Raw genomic sequence first — 26,042 nt, forward strand, 5'->3', positions numbered from 1 at the left:
CAGACACTTGACACTTACCAGCTGTGTGACCCTGGGCAAGTCACTTAACCCCCATTGCCCCGCAAAACAAAACAACAACAACAACAACAACAACAAAAACCTGATATGGGTCTGAATTAAGGCTCGGAGTAGAGCAGAAGAGGGCAGGTACAAAGGATATAGACAAAGAAGCAACAAGATTGCAAAAAAAACTGGACATGGGATTTAAGGGAGAGGAAAAGTAAAGGATAAACTGAAGCATATGACAACTGATAATTTCAGAGGATTTCAGTGTTCTTATCAAAAATAGGTAAGTCCAGAGAGGGGAATGTTTAGAGGGAAAGAAAGGAGTTTCAACTTGGAAATTGCACATCTGAGATGTGTACAGGACTCCCAAATGGAGATATTCAGAAGGTAACTAGAGGTATGGGTGGGAGTGTGAGTGTAAGAGACAGCTGGTGACAAAGTGGAGAGAGCATGGGGCTTGGAATCAGAAAGACCTGAATTCAAATGTGGTCTCAGACACTTACTAGCTGTGTGACCCTAGGCAAGTCACTTAACCTTTTGCATACTTCAGTTTCTTCATCTGTAAAAAAGGGATGTAAAAAAGGGTTGTTGTGAGGTGACATGAGATAATAATTATAAAGTGCTTACCACAGTGCCTGGCACATAGTAAGCACTATATAAACATTAGCTATTATTATGTGGGGCTGAAATTAAAGCTGTATATGCAAATTTGGCAATCATAAGCAGAGAGAAAACTGAATCCATAAAAGATGAGGTCACTAAGAGATACTAATAGAAAATTAAAAGGCCCAGGGAAGAGACAGGGGTCTAGTATAGAGACTTGAATGAAGGACATCCACTTTGACAGCAAATGATGATCCTTAAAAGTAGACCAGGAAGAAAAGACAAGTAGGAAGGGCACACACACAGTAGAGAGGATTATAAAAGAAAACCTAGGAGACAGTATCCAAGAAGACAGTGGTCAATAGTGTCAAAAACAACAAGAGATCAAATAAGATGAGTACTGAGGGAAAAAAAAAGCTTTTGAATTTAGTTATTAAGAAATCACTGGTGACTTTTGAGAAAGAAGTTCCAATATAGTTAGTGACTGTGGGGTTAAATGCCATATTTATAAGAGGATTGAGAAATAAGGGGGTAAGTGAGGAAGCTGAGGCAACAACTACAGACGACTCTTTCCAGGAATCTGGCTATGAAAGGAGGAAGAGATACACGATGGCAACTGGAAGGAACAGCGAACTTAAGTGAGTGTTGTTAAGTTCTTCAGGTTTGAGGAAACCAAGGGAACGCCTATAGGCCAAGAAAGGAGTCAGTCCATAAGGAAAGACCAAAAAGTCTGGAATAATCCCAAAGGGTGAGATCCCAGAGGAATCAGAAGGGACTGTCACAAGAAAATTACTTTGCACTAAAAAAAAAAGGGGGGGGGGATTGCTGTTATTATTCATCTCCGTCCCCAAACCCATTTCAGAGCTTCCCCTCCCACAGACTTCCCCGGGGGGCGGCACTTCACGTGACTCTCCTCCCTGACACTAGTACCCGGCTCTGACCTTCTCCACCTTCTTCGGTCCCTTCACCAGCTCATGCCTTTTGGGAATCGTGCCCCCATCGCAGCCCATCTCTCCTCAGTTCGATTCGTTTCCGCAATCAGCCCTACCAGCTGTCGCCAGACTCAGCAGAAGGAACTTCCGGCGCACTGAGATGACACCAAGAGACTACGTTGCTATGACGACACTGATTGGCAGCGAGGGCGGAACCTGATGGCGAAAGTGGTTTCTATGGAGACCGTTGCCAGGATGCGGCGCCTTCCGCCTGGACAGCTGGGGGAGGAGGGAAGTATCTGCGGTAGAGAGATGGGGCGGGAGGCTCTCCGCCACCTCTGTCTTTGAGCTTTTTTCCTCTCTGCTCTGCCCTGCCCTTGCCCGTCCTGGCCTCACTTTCTCTTTCTTCCTGGTCTTTGACTTCTTTCTTTCCTGCACGAGCTTCTCGAGCCCCCCAGCCTGGGGGCTAATCCCTGGAACCTTGGCTAGCCCCTTTCGCTCTTGGGGAGATCCTAGGTAACTTGAGGCTCACCCCATCCCGCTTTCTGAGCCTTAGTTTCCCCATCTATAAAATGAAAGGTTTAGATTAGCCCAGGGGTCCTTAACCTTTCTTGTTTCGTGGACCCCTTGGGCAATCCGGTGAAGTCTGTGAACCTCTTCTCAGAATAAATAATTTAAGGAAATGCTAAATTTCAATGAGAGACTAGTGAAAGTAAAGAGTTGTTGTTTCCCCATCCGAGTTCCCGTAGACTCTAGGCTGATGGGAGTCTGTGAACTTCAGGTTAAGCACCCTTAAGGTAGATGATCTCGAAGGTCTTCTCCAACTCTAAAAATTGCTGATCATAGACAGTGCACAGGAAATGGAAAATAGGGAGCATCCGTACTGTAGACAGAAAGTGAAGAGATCTGGGTTTTGTTTATGGCTCTGCTTCTGTTGTCTTTTATCTAAGATGTCACCTAACCTCTGTGAGCCTCAATTTTTCTCCTCTGTAAACTGGGTTGTACCTAATGATCTCTAATGTCCTTTTAGCAATGAGATTCTATAATCCAAATGATAACCAGCAAACCTGGGAGACTGGAAGAATGGTGGTGACTTTGGCAGAAACAGATATATTTGGAAGAGGGGTGGAGTTTGGGGGAATAGTAAGTTCTTTTTTAGAATGAGGTTAATTTGAAATTTCTCTGGAACATCTACTTTGAAATGTTCAATAGGCAAGAAAAATTACAGCAATATATTACAAAGATTATACATTATAACCAGTCTGGATTTATGCCAAGAATATAATATAAGCCTGGTTCAGTATTAGGAACACTGTAAGTATAACTGATCATATCAATAACAAAACAAAAAAATCACATGATTATTTCAATGCAGGCAGAAAAGACTTAACAAAATACGATATTCATTCTATTAAACAAACTAGGAAGTACAGGAATAAATGGAGCTTTATTTAAAATGATAAGTAGTATTTATCTAAAACCAAAAGCAAGCATTATCTATAATGGGGATAAACTAGAAACCTTTCCAAATAAGATCAGAGGTGAAGCAGAGACTTCCATAATCTCCATTACCGTTCGATACTGTACTAGAAATGCTAGTTTTAGCAATAAGACAAGAAAAAGAAATTAAAGGAATAAACATAGGCAATGCAGAAACAAAACTATTTTTTTTTTGTCCATTGGAGCATTTTATTTTTATGGTTTTTTTTTTTGTTTTTTATTGGTGAGGCAATTGGGGTTAAGTGACTTGCCCAGGGTCACACAGCTAGTAAGTGTTAAGTGTCTGAGGTCGGATTTGAACTCAGGTCCTCCTGAATCCAGGGCTGGTGCTCTATCCACTGCGCCACCTAGCTGCCCCACATTTTATTTTTATGTATGTTTTACATCCTTAGAAAAAGAATCCCAGGATTTTTCCTCCTGTGTGTTTTCGTCTTGCTTCCTCATGGTCCATGATGCCAGCTGAGGTTGTAAGCACAATGAACCCAAACTGACGGGATGGTAGCATATTATTCTGCCACCTTTCCAGATCTTTCAGTTGAACATCAAATCTGGGGCTGATTACACCACACTTATTTAATCTGCCTGTGAGGTTCACAACAATTTTTCCTGCTCTATGATCATCGATGATCTCAAATTCGCCAATGTAACCGTGCTTCATCATCACAGTTAAGAACCTGACGATTACTTTAGAGCATGGCCTAATGAGAACCTGGCGTTTTCCTCATTTTTCTGCATTGTTGATGCTTTTGAGAGCATCTGCCAGGACATTCATGCGCACCATGGTGGCGGCATTGCAAGATGGCGGAAAGAGCAAAACTATTACTTTTTGTGAATTATATGATTTACCTAGAGAACCTGGAAAGCCAACTAAAAAACTAACTGAAATAATGAACTTGAGCAAAGTTGCAAGATATAAAATAAACTCACAGAAAACATCAGCATTTCTGTATATTACCAAAAAAGCCAAGCAGGAAAAGATAGAAAGAGAAAGCCAACCTAAAATAACTACAGTCAATATACAATTCATTTCCCAAGACTGGGAATCTATTTGCCAAGAGACACACACAGGAACTATGTGAACAAAATTACAAAATAGTCCACACAAAGATCTCTAAATAATTGGAGAAATTCTTGTTGTTTGTCCTTCATTATTCTTTTTTTTTTTTGTGGGGCAATGAGAGTTACATGAATTGCCCAAGGTCACACAGCTAGTAAGTGTCAAGTGTCTGAGGCCAGATTTTAACTCAGGACCTCCTGAATCCAGGGCCGGTGCTCTATCCACTGAACCACCTAGCTGCCCCCTGTTCTTAACTCTTTTGTTTTGTTTTGTTTTGTTGGGTTTTTTAGTGAGGCAATTGGGGTTAAGTGACTTGCCCAGGGTCATACAGCTAGTAAGTGTCAAGTGTCTGAGGCTGGATTTGAACTCAGGTACTCCTGACTCCAGGGCCGGTGCTCTATCCACTGTGCCACCTAGCTGCCTCCTGTCCTGCATTCTTTTTTTTTTTTAATTTTTTTTTTTTTTAGTGAGGCAATTGGGGTTAAGTGACTTGCCCAGGGTCACACAGCTAGTAAGTGTCAAGTGTCTGAGGCTGGATTTGAACTCAGGTACTCCTGAATCCAGGGCCAGTGTTCTATCCACTGTGCCACCTAGCTGCCCCTGTCCTGCATTCTTAAAGAGGATCATAACAGATATCATGACTTGCAATGAATTGAAGTGAGGGAGGGTTGTGCAAGGTCATCAACTTTACTCTCTTCTCCAGAGTAATCTGGGTTCAGGGGCAAGATATACATCAGGATGATTGGAGATGTCCCCAGATGTTTTTAAGGCAATTGAGATTAAGTGACTTGCCCAGGGTAACACAGCTGGTAAGTGTCTGAGGTGAGATTTGAACTCAGATCCTCCTGACTTTAGGACCAGTGTTTTATCCACTGTACCACCCAACTGCCCCAATTGGAGAAATATTAATTGTTCAAGAGTAGGCTGAACCAATGTAACAAAAATGACAATACTACCTAAATTAATTTCCTGATTCGGTGCCATACCAATCAAATTACCAAAGAATTATTTTATAGAGCTAGAACAATAAAATTCATCTGAAAGAACAAAAGGTCAAGAATATCAAGACAACAAATGAAAAAATTGGGAGGAAGGGAGCTTAGCAGTATCAGATCTCAAACTTTATTACAAAGCTATAAACAAAACAGTTTGGTACTGGGTAAGAAATAGAAATGTAGGGGCAGCTAGGTGGCACAGTGAATAAAGCACCAGCCCTGGATTCAGGACGACCTGAGTTCAAATCTGGCCTCAGACACTTGACACTTATTAGCTGTGTGACCCTGGGCAAGTCACTTAACCCTCATTGCCCTGCAAAAAAAGAAGGAGAAAAAAAAAAGAAATAGAAATGTTGATCAGTAGAACAGATTAGGTATACAAGATAAGGAAGCAAATGAACATAGTAAACTATTGTTTGATAAACCCAAAGATCTCAGCTGTTAGAGCAAGAACTCGCTATTTGATTAAAAAAAAAACTATTGGAAAAACTGGAAAGTAGTCTGGCAGAAACTAGGCATAGACCAATATCTCACTCCATAAACCAAGATAATTTCAAAATGGGTACATGATTTAGACATAAAGGATTACATCATGAGAAAATTAGTGGAGTAGGGAAGAAATTACCTGTCAGAGAGGGGAAGAGTTCTTGACAAAACAAGAGATAGAGAGGTTAATGGGAAATAAAATTGATCATTTTGATTACGTAAAATTAAGGTTTTTTGTACAAGCAAAACCAATGCAGCTAAAATTAGAAGAAAAGCAGGAAACTGGGGAAAATCTCTGCAGGAAGTTTCTTTGATAAAGGTCTCATATCTAAAATATATAGGGAACTGAGTCAAATTTATCAGAATAAAAGGCATTCCCTCAAAGGGTATGACTAGGCAGTTTTATCAATGGTCTGTGAAAAAATGTTCTAAATCACTAATAATTAGAAAAATGCAAATTAAAACAACTCTGATGCACCAACACACCTATCAGGTTGGCTAAGATGACAAAAAAAGGAAAATGACAAATGCTGGAAGGGATGTAGGAAAATAGGTATATTAATGTACTATTAGGGGTATTATAAATTAGTCTAACCATTCTATAAAATAATTTGGAACTATGGCCCCAAACTCTTAAATTGCACATACTCTTTGACCATCAATACCACTACTAGGCATATATATATATATATATATATATATATATATATATATATATATATATATATATATATATATATAATATCTATAGAATCTCTTTTTGTGGTAGCAAAGAATTGGAACTTTAAGGGATACCCATCAACTGGAAATTGGCTGATCAAGTTATGATATATTAGTGTGACGGAATACTATTGTGCTATAAGAAATGACGAAAGGGCTTTTTTCAGAAAAACCTGGGAAGACTTACATGACCAGATAAAAAACGAAGTGATCAAGGGCAGAAGAATAATCTACATAGTAAGAGCAGTATTGTATGATGAACAACTGTGAATGACAGCTACTCTCAGCTATACAATGACCAAACCGAATTCCAAAGGACTCATGATAAAATGTGATCCACCTCTAGATAGAGAATGAAAGGATTCAAAGTACAGATAGAAGTGTACTTCCTTCTTTCCTTCCTTCTGGGGGCAGGGGGCAGAATAGGTGGTGGGGGTCCTTAGGTATTCCTCTTTTTTTTTTTTTTGGTGAGGCAATTGGGGTTAAGTGACTTGCCCAGGGTCACACAGCTAGTAAGTATCAAGTGTCTGAGGTCAGATTTTAACTCAGGTCCTCCTGACTCCAGGACTGATGCTCTATCTACTGCGCCACCTAGCTGCCCCAGTATTCCTCTTTAAAGAATTTTTTCCAGACTTGCGATTTTATTGGTGTATTGTGAGGAAAGGAGTAATAGTCTCCTCTCAGTAGGACACAACCACCAGATCAGTACTATTCAAATTGTACTCCTCCAGATTTGTTTGAGAACTTAGGTCTCAGTCAGCCTCCCCTTCGGCAGACAGATCACATGGTTCAAGTAGCCCTGCGCTGTTCTCAACCAGGTCTGCTCCCAGGCTGTGTCCATTTAAAGGAGGATTGAAGAAATGTCCTTGTGTCACCTCCCTATTGGCAAAGAACTCAAAGAATAATTATGGAAAATTAGGATAAAGAATATCGCATTGCGATTAGCTAGTTTTCAAGCTTAGATGGTAACCCTTAAGTAATCAGCCAATGATGAACAAGGGAGAGGGTCCATTTCTTGTTAGTGACCCATAATCACAAAGCAGAAGGTAGAGTTCTTCATTGCTAAATTTTTTCAGATTAAAACTTGGGTTTTTTGGTTTGTTTTTTAAAAGAACTTTAGGGGAAGCTAGGTGGCACAGTGGATAAAGCACAGGCCCTGGATTCAGGATAACCTGAGTTCAGCCTCAGACACTTGACACTTGACACTTACTAGCTTTGTGACCCTGGGCAAGTCACTTAACCTCCACTCTCCTGTCACCATGTTGCTGTTGTGGGAACAGTCCCCCTGGTTCTGGTAGCACCAAACTATTATAGAAGTAATAGCTGGATTCTCTACATTACTTTATGTGTATAGACATGACAGCTTACTCAAGCAGCATAGTATCATTGGGACTTGGATTTGAATCCTGGCTCTGTTACTTGTTCCCTATGTAACCATGGGTATGTAAACTCTATTGGCCTCTGGATTCTCATCTGTAAAATGAACAGATTGGACTAGATAACCATTGAAGTTTCTTTCAGCTTTCTAAGTTTGTAAAATTAAGAATAAGATTAAAAAAACAACAAAGTATAATAACCAAAATAATTTTTGTGATAATAATAGTAACTGACATTGTTATAGCACTTGTATAGCTCTTTTCATACTTTATTGGAAACAGCTAGGTGATACAGTGGATAGAGCACTGGACCTGGAGTCAGGTAGACCTAAGTTCAAATCCAGACTCAGGAACTTACTGTGTGACACTGGGCAAATCACTTAACCTCTGCTTGCTTCAGTTTCCTCATCTGTAAAATGAGGATAACAATAGACTCTACTTCCCAAAGTTGTAATAAAAATAAAATGAGATAATATTTGCAAGGGACTTGGCAAACCTTAAAGTGGTATTTAAATGCTTACTATTATTACCATCTTAATCTATTAAGTCAAGGATCCATGATTTTTTGCTATGGAGTTACCTCCTTCAACCAACAAGGATTACAACCTTTGTACAACTTGGTAGATGGTCTTTGGATTCTGATAGTTGTTGTGGTTACATAACTCATTACTCAGCAACCTATCTGAAACCTATCATTTGTACATCAGTGGGCATATTTAAGGTCTTTCTAGGTTGGTTGGGATAGTTAAGAAATTTGTTCAGTCATATCTGACTTTTTGTAATCCCATTTGGGCTTTTCTTGGCAAAGATACTGGAGTGGTTTGCCATTTCCTTCTCCAGCTTATTCTATAGATGAAGAAACTGAGGCAAACAGGATTAAGTGACTTGCCCAGAGTCACACAGCTAGTGATTGTCTGAAGACAGATTTGAACTCAGGAAGATGAGTCTTCCTGATTTTAGGCCTGGCACTGTATCAACTGTGCTAACCTAGCTGCCCTTTATTTGGTAGTTCAGAAATTTGTTCAATTGTGTATGACTCTTTGTGACCCCCATTTGGGGTTTTCTTGGTAAAGATTGTGAGAAAATAATTATTAATATTGGGTTTTGGGGAAGACCCAGTGACCCTACCCCCACTCAGGAACTCTGGCTGGTTTCTCAAAGCCAAGTCCCAAAGGTGCATTAGAGACCAGATTAACTCAGTAGAGACAATAGAAACCACACCTACTTGAAAGCCTTTGCCCTCAGAGCAAAGCTCTGACCTTGAGCTCAGCATGGTATATCTCATTTTAATATGGACCAACCTCAGGTCCCATCAACCAATGGATTTGAATAATGCTAGCTAATTAGCTTTGAGCGGCATGTAAGGGCCACCTCTCCTCTGGTCTGCAAAGGGCTTACACTCTCTTGGCCTGGGACGTTAAAGGAGGCAGCCATGAGTCCTCCCCTCTCTTCACTCTCTATCTCTAGGTAATATAGGACCTCTGAACTCTGGAGCCATGTGCTCTATTTCTATGATGTTGGGGGTTTTCAGCTTGTGTTAAATATGGTTAACTCTTTACTAGCATTTGATATGATTTAATAATAAATGCTTGCTGCTAAAACTGGTGCAATAGCCTCTAATTTATAAGTAGCAACATATTAGAAACCCCAGCTAAGTTTTCCAATAACTTAGAACAGAGACAGGCTTCCCCCCAATGTTTTCAAATGACACAGATATTGGAGTGGTTCTAGGTTGGTAGGACTTGACAAATCTATCACTCTGTAACCCTTTCAGAAACAAAGGTTATCTTCCTATTTCAATGAGGCATCTGAATAGGACTTAATGTCACTGGACAAAAAGTCATGTCCCAAGACATTACAAAATTCAAACTTTAGATGAAACAAAAAGGTGGGAGTAGCAAAGATCTTAACAGTTTCACTAGAAGCCCCCACTCTCCCAGTGAGTTTGCCATTACTCACATTACTGGTTGCTTCTAAAAAAGCTTTCCTTTTCCCCTTTTGTGCTGTTTCCAAGGATAAACACATGTATTTGGTCAAATATTTTTCACCATGTTTCTGTAACCCCTCAAAATAGTTTTCCTTCCACTTTTTAAAATTTCAGAAATGATCATCCTGCTGAATTTATACACTGAAAAAATTCCTCCCACCATCTCCACCCTTCAAAAAGGGAAGGAAACACATTTAGCTAAGAGGAACATTTTTCCATTGTGGTTTTACTTCTTCAGTTTGTATTTTGTATTTGGGAATAAAGATCCTTGATTTGAACTCACTTTTGTTTTTCTGGTTTAAAAAAATGCAGATTAAATTCAAGATGTAAACTAATTTTAGGAACTTTCATATCACACATAGTGTGAATTTCAGGAGGCCTAACAAAAAGATATGTACACATGATGTCAGTTTTAAGAATTGCGTACCTTCACCCTAATTCCCCTGTTCAAATTTATAGAACATACTTTATGGGAAGAAGGAATTCTTCTTCCCATTCCAGAAGACTTAGCTAAATGAGAATCACCAAAACTCTAGCAGCTAATCTGCATAACATGATACTATTCCCTGCATATGCATGTGGCCAAAATAGATAAGGAAGGCATGGTTTTTACACTGGAGAACTCAAGGAAATATGACCACAGCCTGAAAAGGAACTTTACCAAAGTTTCATGGAACAAGAGTTTTCACTGTCTTGAGATGGTGGGGATTGCTTGAGAATGTTTTTGTACCACTTCTGTCCATTTGGCTAAAGGTATCAACATGGGTTACTTTCAAAGGCTTTGAAGACAGGTCATTATGACAAACGGAGACACAACAAATTGATTTCATTTTTGGGACATCTTCTAGAAATAGAAGTTAAAATGTTGTACATGAAAATCATCCTTTTTTGAGTTATTCTAAATGGGTTTTGTACCTATGTCTGAGGGCAACCATCATGGGACAAAGATATCTGCAAAGGACAATAATGATGCTGTAATTAACATTCATGCAACTATTTAAATGTTATTATATTTATTTTGGGGTTTTTTGTTTGTTTTTTTAGGCAATGGGGGTTAAATGACTTGCCCAGGGTCACACAGCTAGTAAGTGTCAAATGTCTGAGGCCGGATTTGAACTCAGGTCCTCCTGAATCCAGGTCCGGTGCTTTAACCACTGCGCCATCTAGCTGCCCCCAATGTTACTATATTTAAATGACACTATACTACGTATAGAACTCTGATGACTGGTGAAATATAAAAATGTGTGCACAATACATGAATCTATCAACATAAATGGCACATTCAAAATAAATTTATAAGAAGTTCAAAAGATCACAAGAAAATCCATGGATTTTGTGGGTATAATATGAATATTTAGATTGACATCTTAGTGTAACAAGCAATTACAAAAAAAGTTTGTATTTTTCTAACAAAATTAATTCTAAAGGGGGGGAGGCCCTGGTTTGTTTTTATAAAAAGAAAGAAAAATAGAGTATTAAAATTAATTTTAACCAATATAAAAATTGACTTCTATAAAACAAGCATAGGACTTAGAGTCACAAGACTTGGGTTTTAATCCTGGCCCTTATACTCATTTAGCTGTCTCATCATGGACAAACTACTTCATTCCTCTGTGCTTCAGTTTCCTCATCTGTAAAATGGGCATAAGGGTGCTTTACTTCTCTTATAAGGTTGTTGTGAGGGAAGTACTTTGTAAGCCTTCAAAGGCTATATAAATGAGTTTCCTGTACTATCAACTCTACGAGGTCCAGAACCAGAGCTAAACTTTGTATCTATCTTCCCCATTGCTTTGTGCACAGCAGATGCCTACTAGAAGTTTATAGAAAAACTTGCATCAAATCACTACCTTACATGCTGATCCCAGACATGCTTAAAATCCTTACTTAATAATGCTTCACTTTGTGCCAGGATTTGCTATGGAACCATTGTCCTGTATACTCCTAGCAACTTGGTACCATAGTCTGTAGGTATTGATAACAGTACCTAAGTATATGGGCAGAAGCTAATAATAAGACCAGCCCAGCAAGGATTTCTGAGGCTCTCTAGTAATAAATCAGAAAGAACTAAAGTGAGATCTCATTCTAGCGTTTCTCTGATTTGTTGTGTGTATTTACATAGCTTCTCTGCTTCCACTTGAAGTTCTCTTATTGCATCATCATTAGGGTATTTGAGGACGGCATTCTTGGTGGCCACAGCTAGATTCTTCAATAAGCCACAGAGCTGGCTGCTGCTGCAGAGAATCTCATTGCGAACATCTTTTTCCTTTGTTTCTTGACAGAGGGAGTCCACCAGCTTTTGGCCTATCATGATGATCAACTTACTCTGAGTGATGAAAATTTCAGGTGGTTGATTATTGCTAAGGCTGGTATTAAATATGCCAATGGCCTTAAGAAGCCCACCAAAGTAAAGTCTACAGTGTTCTGAAAGGTTGATTTTCTTCTCTGGATCCTGCCTACTCAGTGGTTTGTGGTTTGTAGGAGAAAGACTCTAGAGAGAAAGAAAGAAAATGGTTCTATTAATGAAAAGCAATTTTTATTCTTAATTTTTGTTTATATTCAAGAGGAGTAAAAGGCCTTGGTATGGTATAGTGAAAAGGACAGTTACTTGGAAATCAGAAGACTTGTGTTTTAGTACAACTCTCCTAACAACAAGGCTGGTCCATAGCAGCCATGCAATTTTGGGCAGTTTTTGGCATGTCCTTGCAGTCATAAAATTTTAAGGCTGGGAAAGGCCACAGATTTCGTGCTTAAAGGGATTTTAGAACATGGAACCTCAGAGTAGTGAGGATCCATAGAACAAAAAATATTAGAGTTGCAAGGGTCCACAGAACATAAATTGTTGCAGATAGTAACTTTGAATGACTGAAGGTCAAGTAGATAGGACATTAGAAACAGCTCACATTTCTAACTACTAAATGGTTTCTTCACAACTCTCTAAGTAAGGTCTGAGATAATTGAATACAGAGGAATCAAACATGTACTGGCCAGGATGAGGCCCATAGCAGGGCACCCAGAACCAGAGTAAAATGTAATTAGGAAATACTTAACCAAAAAAATACAATAAGACATAGATAATGCTAATATGTGCTTTGCTAAGTCATCATGCAAACAGAAGGATTCCTAATATACAACTTAGTGGCTCAGTTTCTATTTGAGCTTTTAACCTGGATGGGGGAGGAGGTGGCATGAACTTGAATGGGGAAAAATGACTTCTTTATTTTCATTAACTCTAACTGAAATTTAGCATTTCTTTCAATTATTTTAAAATGTTATCCTGAGAAGGGATCCAAAGACTTCACTAGACTGCTGTCAAATAGGGTTTAATGTTACATGTTCATAAGCTATCATCTTATACAGGAGGAAACAAGTCCTAAGAGGGGAAATGAATTGTCCCAGAAGACCCATTCTTTCCCAGATACCAGTTTCCTCATTGCATAAAACAAGAATAATGTTCTCTACCATTCCTACCTCACAGGACAGTTTTGAGGATCAAATGAGATAATAATGGCTATGGAAGCATTTCAGAAACTTCATAGTGTTATACCAGTATAAGGAGATGTCAGTTATCATCAGATAAAGTTGTAACTACATGAGTAGGTAGAGTCTGGAGACCTCCGTTTGAATTTTTTGAGGTGTGGGCAGCTAGGTGGCACGGTGTATAAAGCACTGGCCCTGGATTCAGGAGGACCTGAGTTCAAATCTGACCTTAGACACTTGACACTTACTAGCTGTGTGACCCTGGGCAAATCACTTAACCCTCATTGCCTCACCAAAAAAAAAAAAAAAAAAAGTAATGAATTCTTTGAGGTATGTGACTGTGGATATGTCACAACCTCTCAGTCTCAGTTTTCTCATTTGTGAAATGAAGGTAATTAAAATTTCTAGACCTCAATCAATGCATTATCATGAATGTAAGTTGTAAAGCACTATACAAATATGAACTATTATATCCCCAAACAATTAATCCCAAAGTAAAATAGTAATTGATGGTGTTGAGTGAACATGGCATCTGGATATTAGAAACTTTCTGATTTGGGGCAGTACTGGACCTTTTTATGTGTGATGTGAACCCCTTGGGTAGTCTGGCAAAGCTGATGAATCCCTTCCCAGAATAATGTTTTCAAATGCATAAAATAAAATACTTAGGATTATGAAGGAAACCAACTATGTTGAAATAATTATCAAAATATTAAAAAGAAACCCAAGTTCACAGACTGTAGGATAAGAACTCCTGATAGACAGATGAAGCTTGAAATAACAATAATTTTAAAAAATATTTTTCCAATTATATGTAAAATTTTTAACATTCATTTTAAAAGATTTGAGTTCCAAATTCTTTTCTTCCCTCCCTCCCTCCTGTTCCCCCTCATTGAGAAGGCAAGCAATTTGATATACATACAGTCTTGTAAAACCTATTTCCATATTAGTCATAACAATATATTTTTTGTTTGTTTGTTTGTTTGTTTTAGTGAGGCAATTGGGGTTAAGTGACTTGCCCAGGGTCACACAGCTAGTAAGTGTTAAGTGTCTGAGGCCAGATTTGAACTCAGGTACTCCTGACTCCAAGGCCGGTGCTTTATCCACTGTGCCACCTAGCTGCCCCTATAACAATATATTTTTTAAAAACATGACAGAACATATTTCAGATGTGATTTGAGATGCTGAAAATTTGTTATTGGCCTAAACATCCTAATCAGCAGAGCAGACCTCTCTCTGTTTCAATGGCTTAAGACCTAGTGAACATAAAACTGAAAAAATTGAGGCAGTGTGGCATAGTGGCAAAGCAGGATTAAGAAAACGAAGGCCAAGGTTCTAGTCCTAAGGGTACCGTTAAACAGTTCTGTGACTTTCAGTAAATTCCTTTGCTTCTCTGGACCTCCATTTCCCCATTAATAAAATGTTGAAGCTGGATCAGATGATTCCTACAGTCCCTTTCTGGGCTGGTTCTATGATCTCTAAGGTCCTTTTACAATTTCTTTTTTTATTCTGATAATACATCTTTTTGTTGGTGTCTTGGATTGTTCATAGCATTAGGAAGTGTTCTTCAGAGATAAAAAATTAAAATCAGAAACATTGAGAAGAAGCGAGCATCATACTGTACCTTTGTTTTAAAGTCTTTTTTCTTTTCTGCTTGTTTGAAAACTGTTTTCTCTACATCTTCTAGATCCACTGTCTTCTGAAACACAAATATACCTTAAAATATTCATTTATTTCAAGACTATTACAATTCCTTAAATTCTTTCTTTAAAGACTGAGATACTTCCTTTCATGCAAACTCATGTTCCTCCTTCTTTTTACTTTCTGAACCCAGGTAGCAGTCTATTACAGGAGAAATTACAGTCTGTTCTGATAAAGTAATCAATAGTTTGATGCAGTTATTTGTCCTTTCTTTTCAGCTTCCACTAAACTGTATTGTGTAAATCTAAAGATTCTTTTTTTTTGTTTTTTAGTGAGGCAATTGGGGTTAAGTGACTTGCCCAGGGTCACACAGCTAGTAAGTGTTAAGTGTCTGAGGCAGGATTTGAACTCAGGTACTCCTGACTCCAGGGCTGGCGCTCTATCCATTGCGCCATCTAGCTGCCCCAAATCTAAAGATTCTTAAAAACATATATGAATTTTGTATTGAGATTAGGACTTTATTAGGATTTAAATATATCAGAGGCTACATTTGTTTTAACTTACTCAGGGCCAATAATAAGGACTTGCAATTCCCTTGATTTTCCATAGAAATATATAGTTGTTCAGCTATTTCCCTAAATGTTAAAAGTGTTATTTATCATATATAGATGTCCCCCAAGTTTCTATCCTGAGCCCTTTTCTGTGGTTATATACCATCTCTCCTAATGATCTCATCAGTTCCCATAGCTGCAATTGTCATCTCTATACAGTAACTCCCAGATCCATGTATCTACCTCTAATTTTTCCCCGGAACTTCCATCCTGTGTTGCCAACAGCCTATTGGATATCTACTTCTGGGTGTCTTATATGCATCTCAAATTTAACACATCCAAACAGAACTTGTTATCTTTCCTTCAAACTAACCACCCTTCTAAACCACTCCATTTCCATACAGGACACCACCATCCTTTCAATTATTCACATTGGCACTCCTGTAGTAATCTTTTACTCTTTCTTTACCTTAAACTCATGTTTAATTTGTTGCCAACTTTTGACAACCACCTTTACAAGTATCTCTAAATCTTTCCCTGTCCCTCATCCTACAAGACCATTACCCCAGTCCATGCACTCATTAACTCTCTCTTGGATCATTGTAACAACCTCCTAAATGCTCCCCTTGCTTCAAGTCTCTCCCCTTTCCAATCCATCCTCCACACAGTGGCCAGACTGATCTTCCTAAAGTACAGAGATGAGCATCCAGTTGCACTGCTTAAAAGCATCAGGAGCTCCCTATTGCCTCTATGGTGAATGTAAACTCTTCGGATTGACATTTAATGGCTTCATGATCTGACTCCAACCTATCTTTCCATAATGATTATATATCACTCCCCTCATGCACTCTTCACTGCCACCAAAATAGCCATTTTCCTGTTCCCAATACATGCCATTCCATCTCCTCCCTCAGTGTTTTTGTACAAGCTACTCTCCATCCCTAGAATGCAGTCCCCACTCACCTCCACCTCTTAGAATCTCTAGGTTCTTTCATGACTTAGTTGAAATCCTACTGTGATGAAATAATGGAATTTAGCAGATACTCAAAGACCCACCTGGAGATTAATCTATACTGATTGAATCAAGTGAGAGTGATTGACTGCTTCAAGCCTACTTCAGGTTAATTGGATTGTAATCACACCTGACTAGCCCTTAAGAAGGTATTGTTCTTAGAAACTAGACTGTGAACTCAACTTGAGAACACCTTCAAAGCCAATGGATTTGGATGACGCCAACCAATCACCTTGAAGCAGTGTGTAAGGACCGCCTCTGTTCCAGAACTATAAAAAGGTAGAGGAGGACTTCAGGAAGAACCCAACCAGGATGGAACTCTAGGCTAGCTAGGACTTCTTTTTCATAACCTTCTGAACTTTTTGTAAATATCTGTATGCTTTAATAAATGTTTAATGCCCAAAGACTGGTGCTGAATCTTCTAATTTAAGGCGATCACACAATTAAGATTTTAAACATCACACTACCTTCTACATGAGAACTTTCTTTACTCTCTTCCCCCAGGTGCTAATGACTCCCTACCCCTAGGAAATAACTTTACATATAGTCAGTCAGTCAGTCAGTCAGCAAATATTTATGAAGCTTCTCCCATATACCAAGCATTATGCTAAGCACCGGGGACTTAAAGAGGCAAAAGACAGTCCCTTCTCTCAAGGAGTTGAATCTTATGGGGGAAGACAACATGCAAACTATGTATATGCAAGCCATATACAGGCAAAACTGGAGATACTTAGTTTGTATATGCTTTGTAAGTCATTATCTGCATACATGTAACTCCCCCCAATAAAATTTTTTATTTTAGAGACTGCTTCATTTTTAATCTTTGATTCCCAATTCCCACTAGCCTTGCACATAGTAGTTGTTTTAAAAAAGCCCATGAATGAATGAATACATATTAAGTTTTCCAATTTAGTGCCATTTTTTTTATCAATTTCATTTTCTGATACATTGTATTAATTCCTGCCTCTCCCCACACCAACCCCCCCTAACCACCAAAACCAATAAGAAATCACACCTTTTCTCTGTTAAAGAGATTCTTGAAGTTGTATACAACTTAGCCATCAGCACCCAAGCTGTTTCTTCTTCTCTTAGAGCATATTACACAATATATTTCACTAACCTGTGATTTATCTTGGTCACAGACATTCCTCATATTTCTACTTGATGGCTCAGAAGAAAATTCTCTTTCCCTTGGTTTACCAAGAGCAATATTCCCTTGGTGCAAATCAACATCTTTTCTTCTGGGAACCTGAGTAAATGTTGCAAATTTATGTTCTGTATTCATGTGGAATTGAGTGGTCTCTTCTTTCTCACAGTTCTGTTTAAAAAGAAGCTTCCCATTTGCAATGATGATGGAGACAAAGCGCTTTATGTCTTCTGGAATTGTCCGGGCCACCATGACAAATCTGTCCAGGTCATCAGGATTGTTCTGAAGTTTGTCAGTAACAAGAATGTCCAGGGACCAATTGCAGTTATTCAGAGCTTCCCTTGTTTCTAGGAGAATCTTGTAGGAATCAGAAATAATCTGTAGTTGCTTTTTTATCCTGACTTGAAGATTACTGTCCGTAAGATTGCTAGCATTCACACCAAGCAATCGGGCAAAATCCAGAAACTCTCCCAGTGATGCCTTGATGTGCTCAGCAGCTCTATGGATTTCATCAATGTTTGCTTCCAGGTATTCTTTGAATCTCCACTTACTGCTCACAAAGATCATTAGGCTTGCTATGGAGCTAGCTACTCTATGCTGTAGGTTTGTCACCATCTCTTTGGCTAACTCCAGGTCCAACATAACCTCTTTACCTGGTTCTTCTGATGAGGAAATAGACGAGGGGTCAGTAGAAGCTGAGGAGCAAGAAGATATACTGGCTCTGCTGTCCACACTGGAAATGGATAATCTATCTTGTTCTGATAGCTCGGGGGATATTGATCTTGGATGTATTGGTAGCCAGGGGGGGACACGATAAACACAATTTTCTGAAGCATCATTTTTATTTTCAGGATCTTTCCCAAGCTGAGGGACAGGAGACATCCCTTTTGGAATGTCATAAATATTTGGCTTTGTGTTCTGTTGTTCTACCCGAGGAATCAGAAAACTGGGGGGAACAGCATATTCAATTCTAGGTTTCAAGGGTGGTATATCTCGAGGGGGTGGTGATGCATATACAGGCATTTCTGGAGCACTGATTTTTTTCTGAACTAGGAGTACATTTCTGCACTGGTTATTCATTTGTGGTTTGAGTGTCTTTGATTTATCATTCGGTGAATTTTGCAGGGTTGATGTACACCTGGGAGGTGGAATATCATAGAGAACCTTCTGTTCTGGGGAACTTGATAGGGGTGCTTGTCTCAAACCTGCTTTATCTGGAGACACTGGAGTGTCATAAATCCATCCAGGCTTCCGAGGATTGGGCAAAGTATTATAACAACACATTCTAACAGATTTTGTTGATGGAGAAACAACACAGGGCATATCTCCTAGAGAAACGACTCTTGCATTTGGAGGGGGGACATCATAAACCTATGTAAGAAAGAACCCAATGACAACTTAATAGCAAGAATACCTCCTATGAACAAAAGCTAATTGTGCTGTTTGTCTTGCAATACATTCCATCTCCTGACTAGGGCATTTTCTTTTTTCTTTTCTTTCTTTTTGCTTTAGCTGGGACTAATTTAATGTTTTTTGAGCAAATAAGTGAAGAATTCTTTGTGGTAATTGTCAGATGTTTTATCCCTTCTCTATTGTTCTTCTGGCCTGCTTTTTTCTTCAATCTTAATATAATTTTTTTTTCTTTTGGCAGGGCAATAAGGGTTAAGTGACTTACCCAGGGTCACACAGCTAGCAAGTGTCAAGTGTCTGAGGCCGGATTTGAACTCAGGTCCTCCTGAATCCAGGGCTGGTGCTTTATCCACTGTGCCACCTAGTTGCCCCCTTAATATAAATTTTATTCCCCCCATTACATGTTAAAACAATTTTTAAATTTTGGTTTTTTTTAAGCTTTAAGTTCCAAATACTATCCTCCCTCTTCCTAAGCCCTTCCCCCTCCCTGAGATAGTAAGCAATCAAATATAGGTTATACATGTACAATCATGTAAAACATTTCTATATTGGGCATTTTGTACAAGAAGACTTGAATAAAAAGAAAAAGAATGAAAGAAAGTTTAAAAAATAGCATGCTTCAGTCTGTATTCAAACAATATCAGCTCTTTCTTTAGAGATGGTTAATATGCTTCATCATTAGTCTTTTGGGATTATCCTGGATCATTTTACTGTTGAGAATAGCTAAGTCATTCATAATTGTATTCATTCATTGAACAATATTGCTGTTATTTTGCACACCATTCTCCTAGTTCTGTTCACTTCACTTTGCATCAGTTCATAAAAGTCTTTACCGGCCTTTCTGTAATCGCCCTGCTTATCATTTCTTATAGCATAACAATATTCCATCACAATCATTTATAATAGCTTGTTTAGTCACACCCCAATTGATGGACATTCCCTCAATTTTCAGTTCTTAGCTACCACAAAAAGAGCTGCTAAAATATTTTTTTTTTACAAATAGGTCCTTTCCCCTTTTTTTGGATGTCTTTGGGTAGTTATAGCAGTGGTACTGCTGAATCAAAGGGTATGCACAGTTTTATAGACCTTTGGGTATAGTTCTAAATTGCTCCTAGAAACAAGGGAAGCTCTGACTGGTTAGATCAGTTCGCAATTCCACCAATAGTGTATTAGTGTCCCAGTTTTCCCACATCCTCTCCAACATCCATCATTTTTCTTTTCTGTCATATTAGCTAATCTGATAGATATAAATTGGTACCTCAGAGTTATTTTAGTTTGCATTTCTATAATCAATAGTGATTTAGAGCATTGTTTCATATTACTATAGATAGCTTTTGTTGATTTATTTCTGATGAGGGCATTTTCACTGGCTCTCCTCAAGCCTGGAATGCTCTCCTTATTCATCTCTTCCTTCTGGCTTCCCTGGCTTCCTTCAATTCTCAGCTAATGTTCCTACTTTCTGCTAAGTCTTTCCCTGTTCTCTTTAATGCTAGTGCCTTCACTCTGTAATTATTTCCAACTTAGTCTCTGTGTGTGTGTGTCTGTGTGCATGTGCATGCATTGTTCATTGTATGTTGTCTTCTTGTCTTCTCCATTAGAATGTGAGCTCCCTGTTTGCAAAATAACGGTAATATTGTGAAATGTTCTTCTGTGAATGACTCGCTTATTTTCAGCAATGCAATGTTCCAAGACAACTTCGAAGGTCTCATGAAAAATGCAATCCATCTAGAGAGAGAGAACTGATGGTATTTGAATACAGATTGAAACATAATTATTTTTGTTAGTTACTTTATCAGAAACAAAAAAACCCAACCCAATGAGCAGGATGCCATCAGAAAAATCTGGAAAGACCTACATGAACTGATACAGAGTGAAATGTACTGTTTACAAAATAGCAACAATAGTGTAAGATGATCTGCTGTGAATGACTTGGTTATTTTCAGCAATGCAATGATCCAAGATAACTCTAAAAGACTTATGAAAATTGCAATCCATCTACAGAGAAAGAACTGATGGTATCTAAAAACAGATTGAAGCATATTTTTTTTGATAGTTCCTTAATCTGAAGTTTTGTTTTTGTCTGTTTTCTTTCACAACCTGGCTAATGTGGAGATGTTTTGCATGACTACTCATGTATAACCTATATTGAATTGCTTTAGTTCTTGGGAGATGGGGTGGGGAGGGAGGGAGGAAGAGAAGTTGGAACACAAAGGTTTTTTTAAAAAATTGATGTCAAAATTTGTTTTTATTACATGTAATTTGGAAAAAATAAAATCCTAAATAGAATGTGAGCTCCTTGTCAGCAGAGATTGTTTTTGCCTTTCTTTAGATTCCCAGTGCTTAACACAGTTCCTTTGTATAGTAATGTTTGTTGACTGACAGACCACCTAATTGTGTATTATTTCTTCATCTCCCTTGAACTTTACAGTCTTACCAACAATATTGTGAAGTAGTGGGACAAATATTATTATTAATTTGGGGTTGGGGTGTGGGGAGGGAGGCAATCAGAGTTAAGTGACTTGCCCAAGGTTACACAGCTAGTAAGTGTCTGAGGACAGATTTGAACTCAGATCTTCCTTGCTCCAGGGCCAGTGCTCTATCCAGTGCACTACCTAAGTGCCTTGACAAATATTATTAATCCCATTATGGCCTTTTAATTGGTCTCCCTGCTTCAAGTCTCTCTCTACTCCAATTCATCCCCACGTAATTACCAAAATTATTTCCCTCAAGTGCTGGTCTGACCATGTCATTACTCTAATCAGTAAACTCTGGTGACTCTGTTACTTCTAGGATAAAATATAAACTCCTCTGTGTGAATTTTAAAGCCTTTCATAACCTGGCAACAACCTACCTTTTCAACCTCATTATTGGGTATTGCTACTCTTCTCATACTCCAGAGTCCAACAAAGCCAGACTTCTCTTATATCTTCAAACAGTAGTACTCCATTTCCCATCTGCCTGTATTTGCACAGGCTGTCCCCTATGACTTGAATACACTCCTCATTTCTGCTTCAAAGAATCCTTCTCTTTCTTCAAGATGTAACATAAGTACCTCCTTCTCTATGAAGCCCTTCTTTGACCCCCTTCATGCTAGTGTACTCCCTTGCAAACTACCTTATACTTAGATTATTTATCCTGTGTATTCTTCTAATTGTACATGTTGCTTCTCCTGCTAGAATGTAAGCTTCTTGAGAGCAAGGACTTTTTTTTTTGTCTTTTTATACCCATTGCCTAAAACCCTGCCTTGAACATAGGAAGTGACTAATTCACATTCCTTGATTGATGTGCAGATGAAGATATATCAGCTGAGAAATTGTAACTGGCCCAAGTTGGTATGTCTTCATCTGCATGTCAATCAAAGAGCATGTATTAGTCACTTCCTATATGCTAGGGGTGAGAATGAGAGTTGATCCCAGTTCCCCATCCCCAAATTTGTTGCTTTTTTGCCTATGCTGAACCAAAGGCTAAAAGGTTGCAGTAGTCTAAAAAACCAATAATAATAGTTTCCACTTAATGTCTACGAAGCACTTTCTTCCCACTTCTCGATTTTAAGTTGTACAGAACAAGCAGAAGCACCTTATGGTGAATTTTACTTCAAATTATATATTATTGAAACATACAGACTTAAGAAACCAATTAAATCAACGAATATTAGTAATTCTAAAGGCTGTCAGCTACTATCTAATAATATTATTCTCTCATAGAGACGTGGCTTCTCTGTCTCAAGTCTCTCCCCACTCCAGTCTATCCTTCATTCAGTTGTCAAATTAATCTTCCTGAATCACAAATTTATGTCATCCTCCTAATCAATAAACTCCGGGTTCTCTATTACTTCTGGGATCAAATATAAAATCCTATGTTTGACATCCAAAGTCCTTCACAACCTGCCCCCTCTCACATTCTTTTTTTTTTCCCCCTTGCAGGGCAATGAGGGTTAAGTGACTTGCCCAAGGTTACACAGCTATAAGTGTCAGTGTCTGAGGTTGGATTTGAACTCAAGTCCTCCTGAATCCAGAGCCAGTGCTCTATCCACTGCGCCACCTAGCTGCCCGCCTCCCCTTACATTCTTATACCTCATTCCCCATGTGTACTATGTGATTCAGTGACACTGGACTCCTTTTTTTTCCTCCCACAAAACTCTCTCCAGGCTGTGGGTGTTGTCATTGGCCATCCCTCATATCTGAAATACTCTCCCTCCTCATCTCAGCTTCCTGGTTTCTCTGCCTTCTAGTCCAAGCCAAAATTCCACTTTCTACAAAAAGCCTTTCCCTTCCTTCCTGCCTTCTTCCTTCCTTTCTTTCTTTCTTCCTTCCTTTCTTTCTTTCTTTCTTCCTTTCTTGTGAGGCAATTGGGGTTAAGTGACTTGCCCAGAGTCACACAGCTAGTAAGTGTTAAGTGTCTGAGGCCAGATTTGAACTCAGGTCCTCCTGAATTCAGGGCAGGTGCTCTATCCACTGCACCACCTAGCTGCCCCTCCATTCCCTCTTAATCCTAGTACAATGCCTCTGTTAATTATCTCCAATTTATCCTGTATATCTTGTTTGTACATAGTTGTTTTCATGTTGTTTCACCAATTTATTTCACAAATTCTAACACTGAGTGATTGCTTCCCTCTCAAGATTTTCCTAATTTATGTTTATCATCTGTCTATCTATAGACTGAACTCCTTGAGAGCAGAATCTATTTTTGACTGTTATTGTATCTATAGCATTTAGCACAGTATGCCTGGTACATAGTAGGTACTTAATAAATGCTCATTGACTGACTGACAGATCTCATTCATGTGGATATTCCCTCCAGTCATGAAGAACAAGATCCAGTCATGCATACCCATCCTGTGTGACTCTTGCTCATGTTCTTCCATTAGTTTGTCAAGTCTCTTTCTACTCCAATTCATCCCTACATAGCTACCAAAATTATTTCCCTTAAATGCATGTCATTCCCCTAATCAATAAACTCTAGTGACTCTGTTCCTTCTTTCTGTTAATTGTGTGATGGTAAAGATGTAATCTATAGTGTAATATCACTTGCAAAAGTCTGACTGTTCCTTTTGTTTGTTTGTTTATTTTTTGTTTTTTAGTGAGGCAATTGGGGTTAAGTGACTTGCCCAGGGTCACACAGCTAGTAAGTGTTAAGTGTCTGAGGCAGGATTTGAACTCAGGTACTCCTGACTCCAGGGCCAGTGCTCTATCCACTGCGTCACCTAGCTGCCCCTGACTGTTCCTTTTTAATACCTAATCAAAGATGCCTTTGATGTAGGTATAATTATCCTCAAAAAAAAATGAACGATTAGAAACTAGGCTTATGGATAAGCAATTATTGATGTTCTATCATCTTTTTTAGTAGTAACAAAGTCTAAGATTCCCCCACCCCACTACCCTCCATTTTGGGAGTCTTCCTTGCCCCCAGATCCCTTAGGTATTAAGTGGTTCACCTCCAGAGGGGATCTTCTTTGTACAACAGGTACAACTGCTTTTCTTCCCTGTTTGTTTTCTTCAGTGGCATTTAAGACTATGAGATTCAAGTAAAAGTGTAGTACTTTCACTGTCTTTGATGGGAAGAAGAGGTTTTTTTTTTTTTACTGTCTTTCTAAAATTTATTTAAAATATTTTTCCTGCCACTGCTATTTTATAAGGTAATACTACTCATAATCTTCCACCTTTTTTCTACTTTTTTCTTTTTTTCTACTTAAGATTTTATAAGCAATTTTCCATTTTAAACTTGGCTGTCATAGCTTTTTGTTTGGCAAGTCAGGTGTTTACTAACTAAGGTACTTTTTAAGCTCTTTTGTTTTCCTCATTATGACAACTGATTTACATTAGATAAGTTTCTATATGAAATTGTTATTAGTGTCAATGCCCTTTCTTCTACCAATTTCCCACTTGTTGGCATTAACAACTTGATAAAATAGGTCAAGTTACAGCTATTTTTATTAGGCACTATAGCCTTTCTCCTTTTTATTTTTTATTCTATCTTTGAATTAATTTTATTGTTGCTCTTACAAATCAACAGTCTGATTCTACACAGGCAGCTGATGGGTCATTCTCTGCCTATTAAAATATCATCAATCTCTCTCCATTATTAATCAACATATCCTTTGATATTGAGTCACTTCTATGCAAACGTGAGCACAAGTGAAGGTGCACTGTGGAACAATGGCCCTATTCCTTCTTTAGTCCTTTTTTCCCCTTAAAAGAGAGACAAACAACAAAATTTTTTTTACCCTTTTTGTTGTCCTTAGATTTCTTTGCCTATTATGAGTTTTGAAATTACTAGAACTCTGAAGGACCATGTCTCACTTTACTATCCTTCCTCTATTACCTGTCCTTTCATTAATTTTCTATATGTGCTTTAAAAAAATCTAAATTGAGGGGCAGCTAGGTGGCGTAGTGGATAGAGCACTGGCCCTGGATTCAGGAGTACCTGAGTTCAAATCCAGCCTCAGACACTTAACACTTACTGGCTATGTGACCTTGGGCAAGTCACTTAACCCCAATTGCCTCACCACCAGCCCCCCAAAAAATCTAAATTGGTCGATAAGTTCACTGTGCATAAACACTGGCATTTTTACACAACTTTCTCTTTTTTTAAATGGAATTCTTTCTTTTTGTGTCTTTGAAATTTCATCTATGAGCACTTCCCCTCATTCCTGGGCAGATTTCTCTTATAGGATTTTTAGGCCAAAGGCCACCTTTTTTTTTTTCTTAACCTTTTTAGATCTATTTCCTAAAAATCTAAAGTATGTTCAGTTTTTATCTCCTCTATCACAAATTCTAATATGGAGTGGTTGCTTCCTCTAAAAGATTTCCATACTTTATGTGTATCATCTCTCTCTCAGTCTTTGTCTTTCTTTGTCTCTCTGTTTCTCTCTTTCTCTCCATCCATCCACCTACCTATCTACCTCCAAATCTATATCTAAATATACATTTATCCTCTTATCTTAACCAGATTGGAAATGCAGTATAGCTACTTATGGACCTGATTCCACTGCTGATTGGTACAGAAGCTTTGACTTGCTCCTTCTACAGCTTGGATTAGTTTACCTCTTCATAGCTAGAGTGGTAGTCCTGGTTCATCATGCTGATGTGGTACCAATGCAGACATTCAATGGGCTTTATCTCTAAGGTTGTTCAGAACTCCTG

The 26,042-nt window shown here is 38.5% G+C and overlaps 2 protein-coding genes and 1 pseudogene across 2 annotated transcripts in view; all 3 read right to left on the bottom strand.

Moving 5' to 3' along the window:
* Positions 1-1,706, bottom strand: part of RTF2 (replication termination factor 2) — a 75,027-nt gene extending 73,321 nt beyond the window's left edge. The window contains exon 1 of the mRNA XM_043987864.1: positions 1,551-1,706. Within this exon, the coding sequence (XP_043843799.1) occupies positions 1,551-1,619 (69 nt within the window). The 5' untranslated portion in view covers positions 1,620-1,706. The remainder of the gene's footprint in view (positions 1-1,550) is intronic.
* Positions 1,707-3,429: 1,723 nt separating this feature from the next.
* On the bottom strand, positions 3,430-3,822 carry LOC122739657 (annotated as a pseudogene).
* A 7,205-nt stretch (positions 3,823-11,027) lies between these two features.
* Positions 11,028-26,042, bottom strand: part of CASS4 (Cas scaffold protein family member 4) — a 63,443-nt gene continuing 48,428 nt past the window's right edge. The window contains exons 5-7 of the mRNA XM_043980953.1: positions 17,464-18,861; positions 14,764-14,838; positions 11,028-12,150 (exon numbers count right to left, since the gene is read on the bottom strand). Coding sequence (XP_043836888.1) covers positions 11,740-12,150; positions 14,764-14,838; positions 17,464-18,861 — 1,884 coding nt within the window. The 3' untranslated portion in view covers positions 11,028-11,739. The remainder of the gene's footprint in view (positions 12,151-14,763; positions 14,839-17,463; positions 18,862-26,042) is intronic.

This window comes from Dromiciops gliroides, chromosome 2 (genome assembly GCF_019393635.1).
Source record: "Dromiciops gliroides isolate mDroGli1 chromosome 2, mDroGli1.pri, whole genome shotgun sequence".
Lineage (NCBI taxonomy): Eukaryota > Metazoa > Chordata > Mammalia > Microbiotheria > Microbiotheriidae > Dromiciops > Dromiciops gliroides.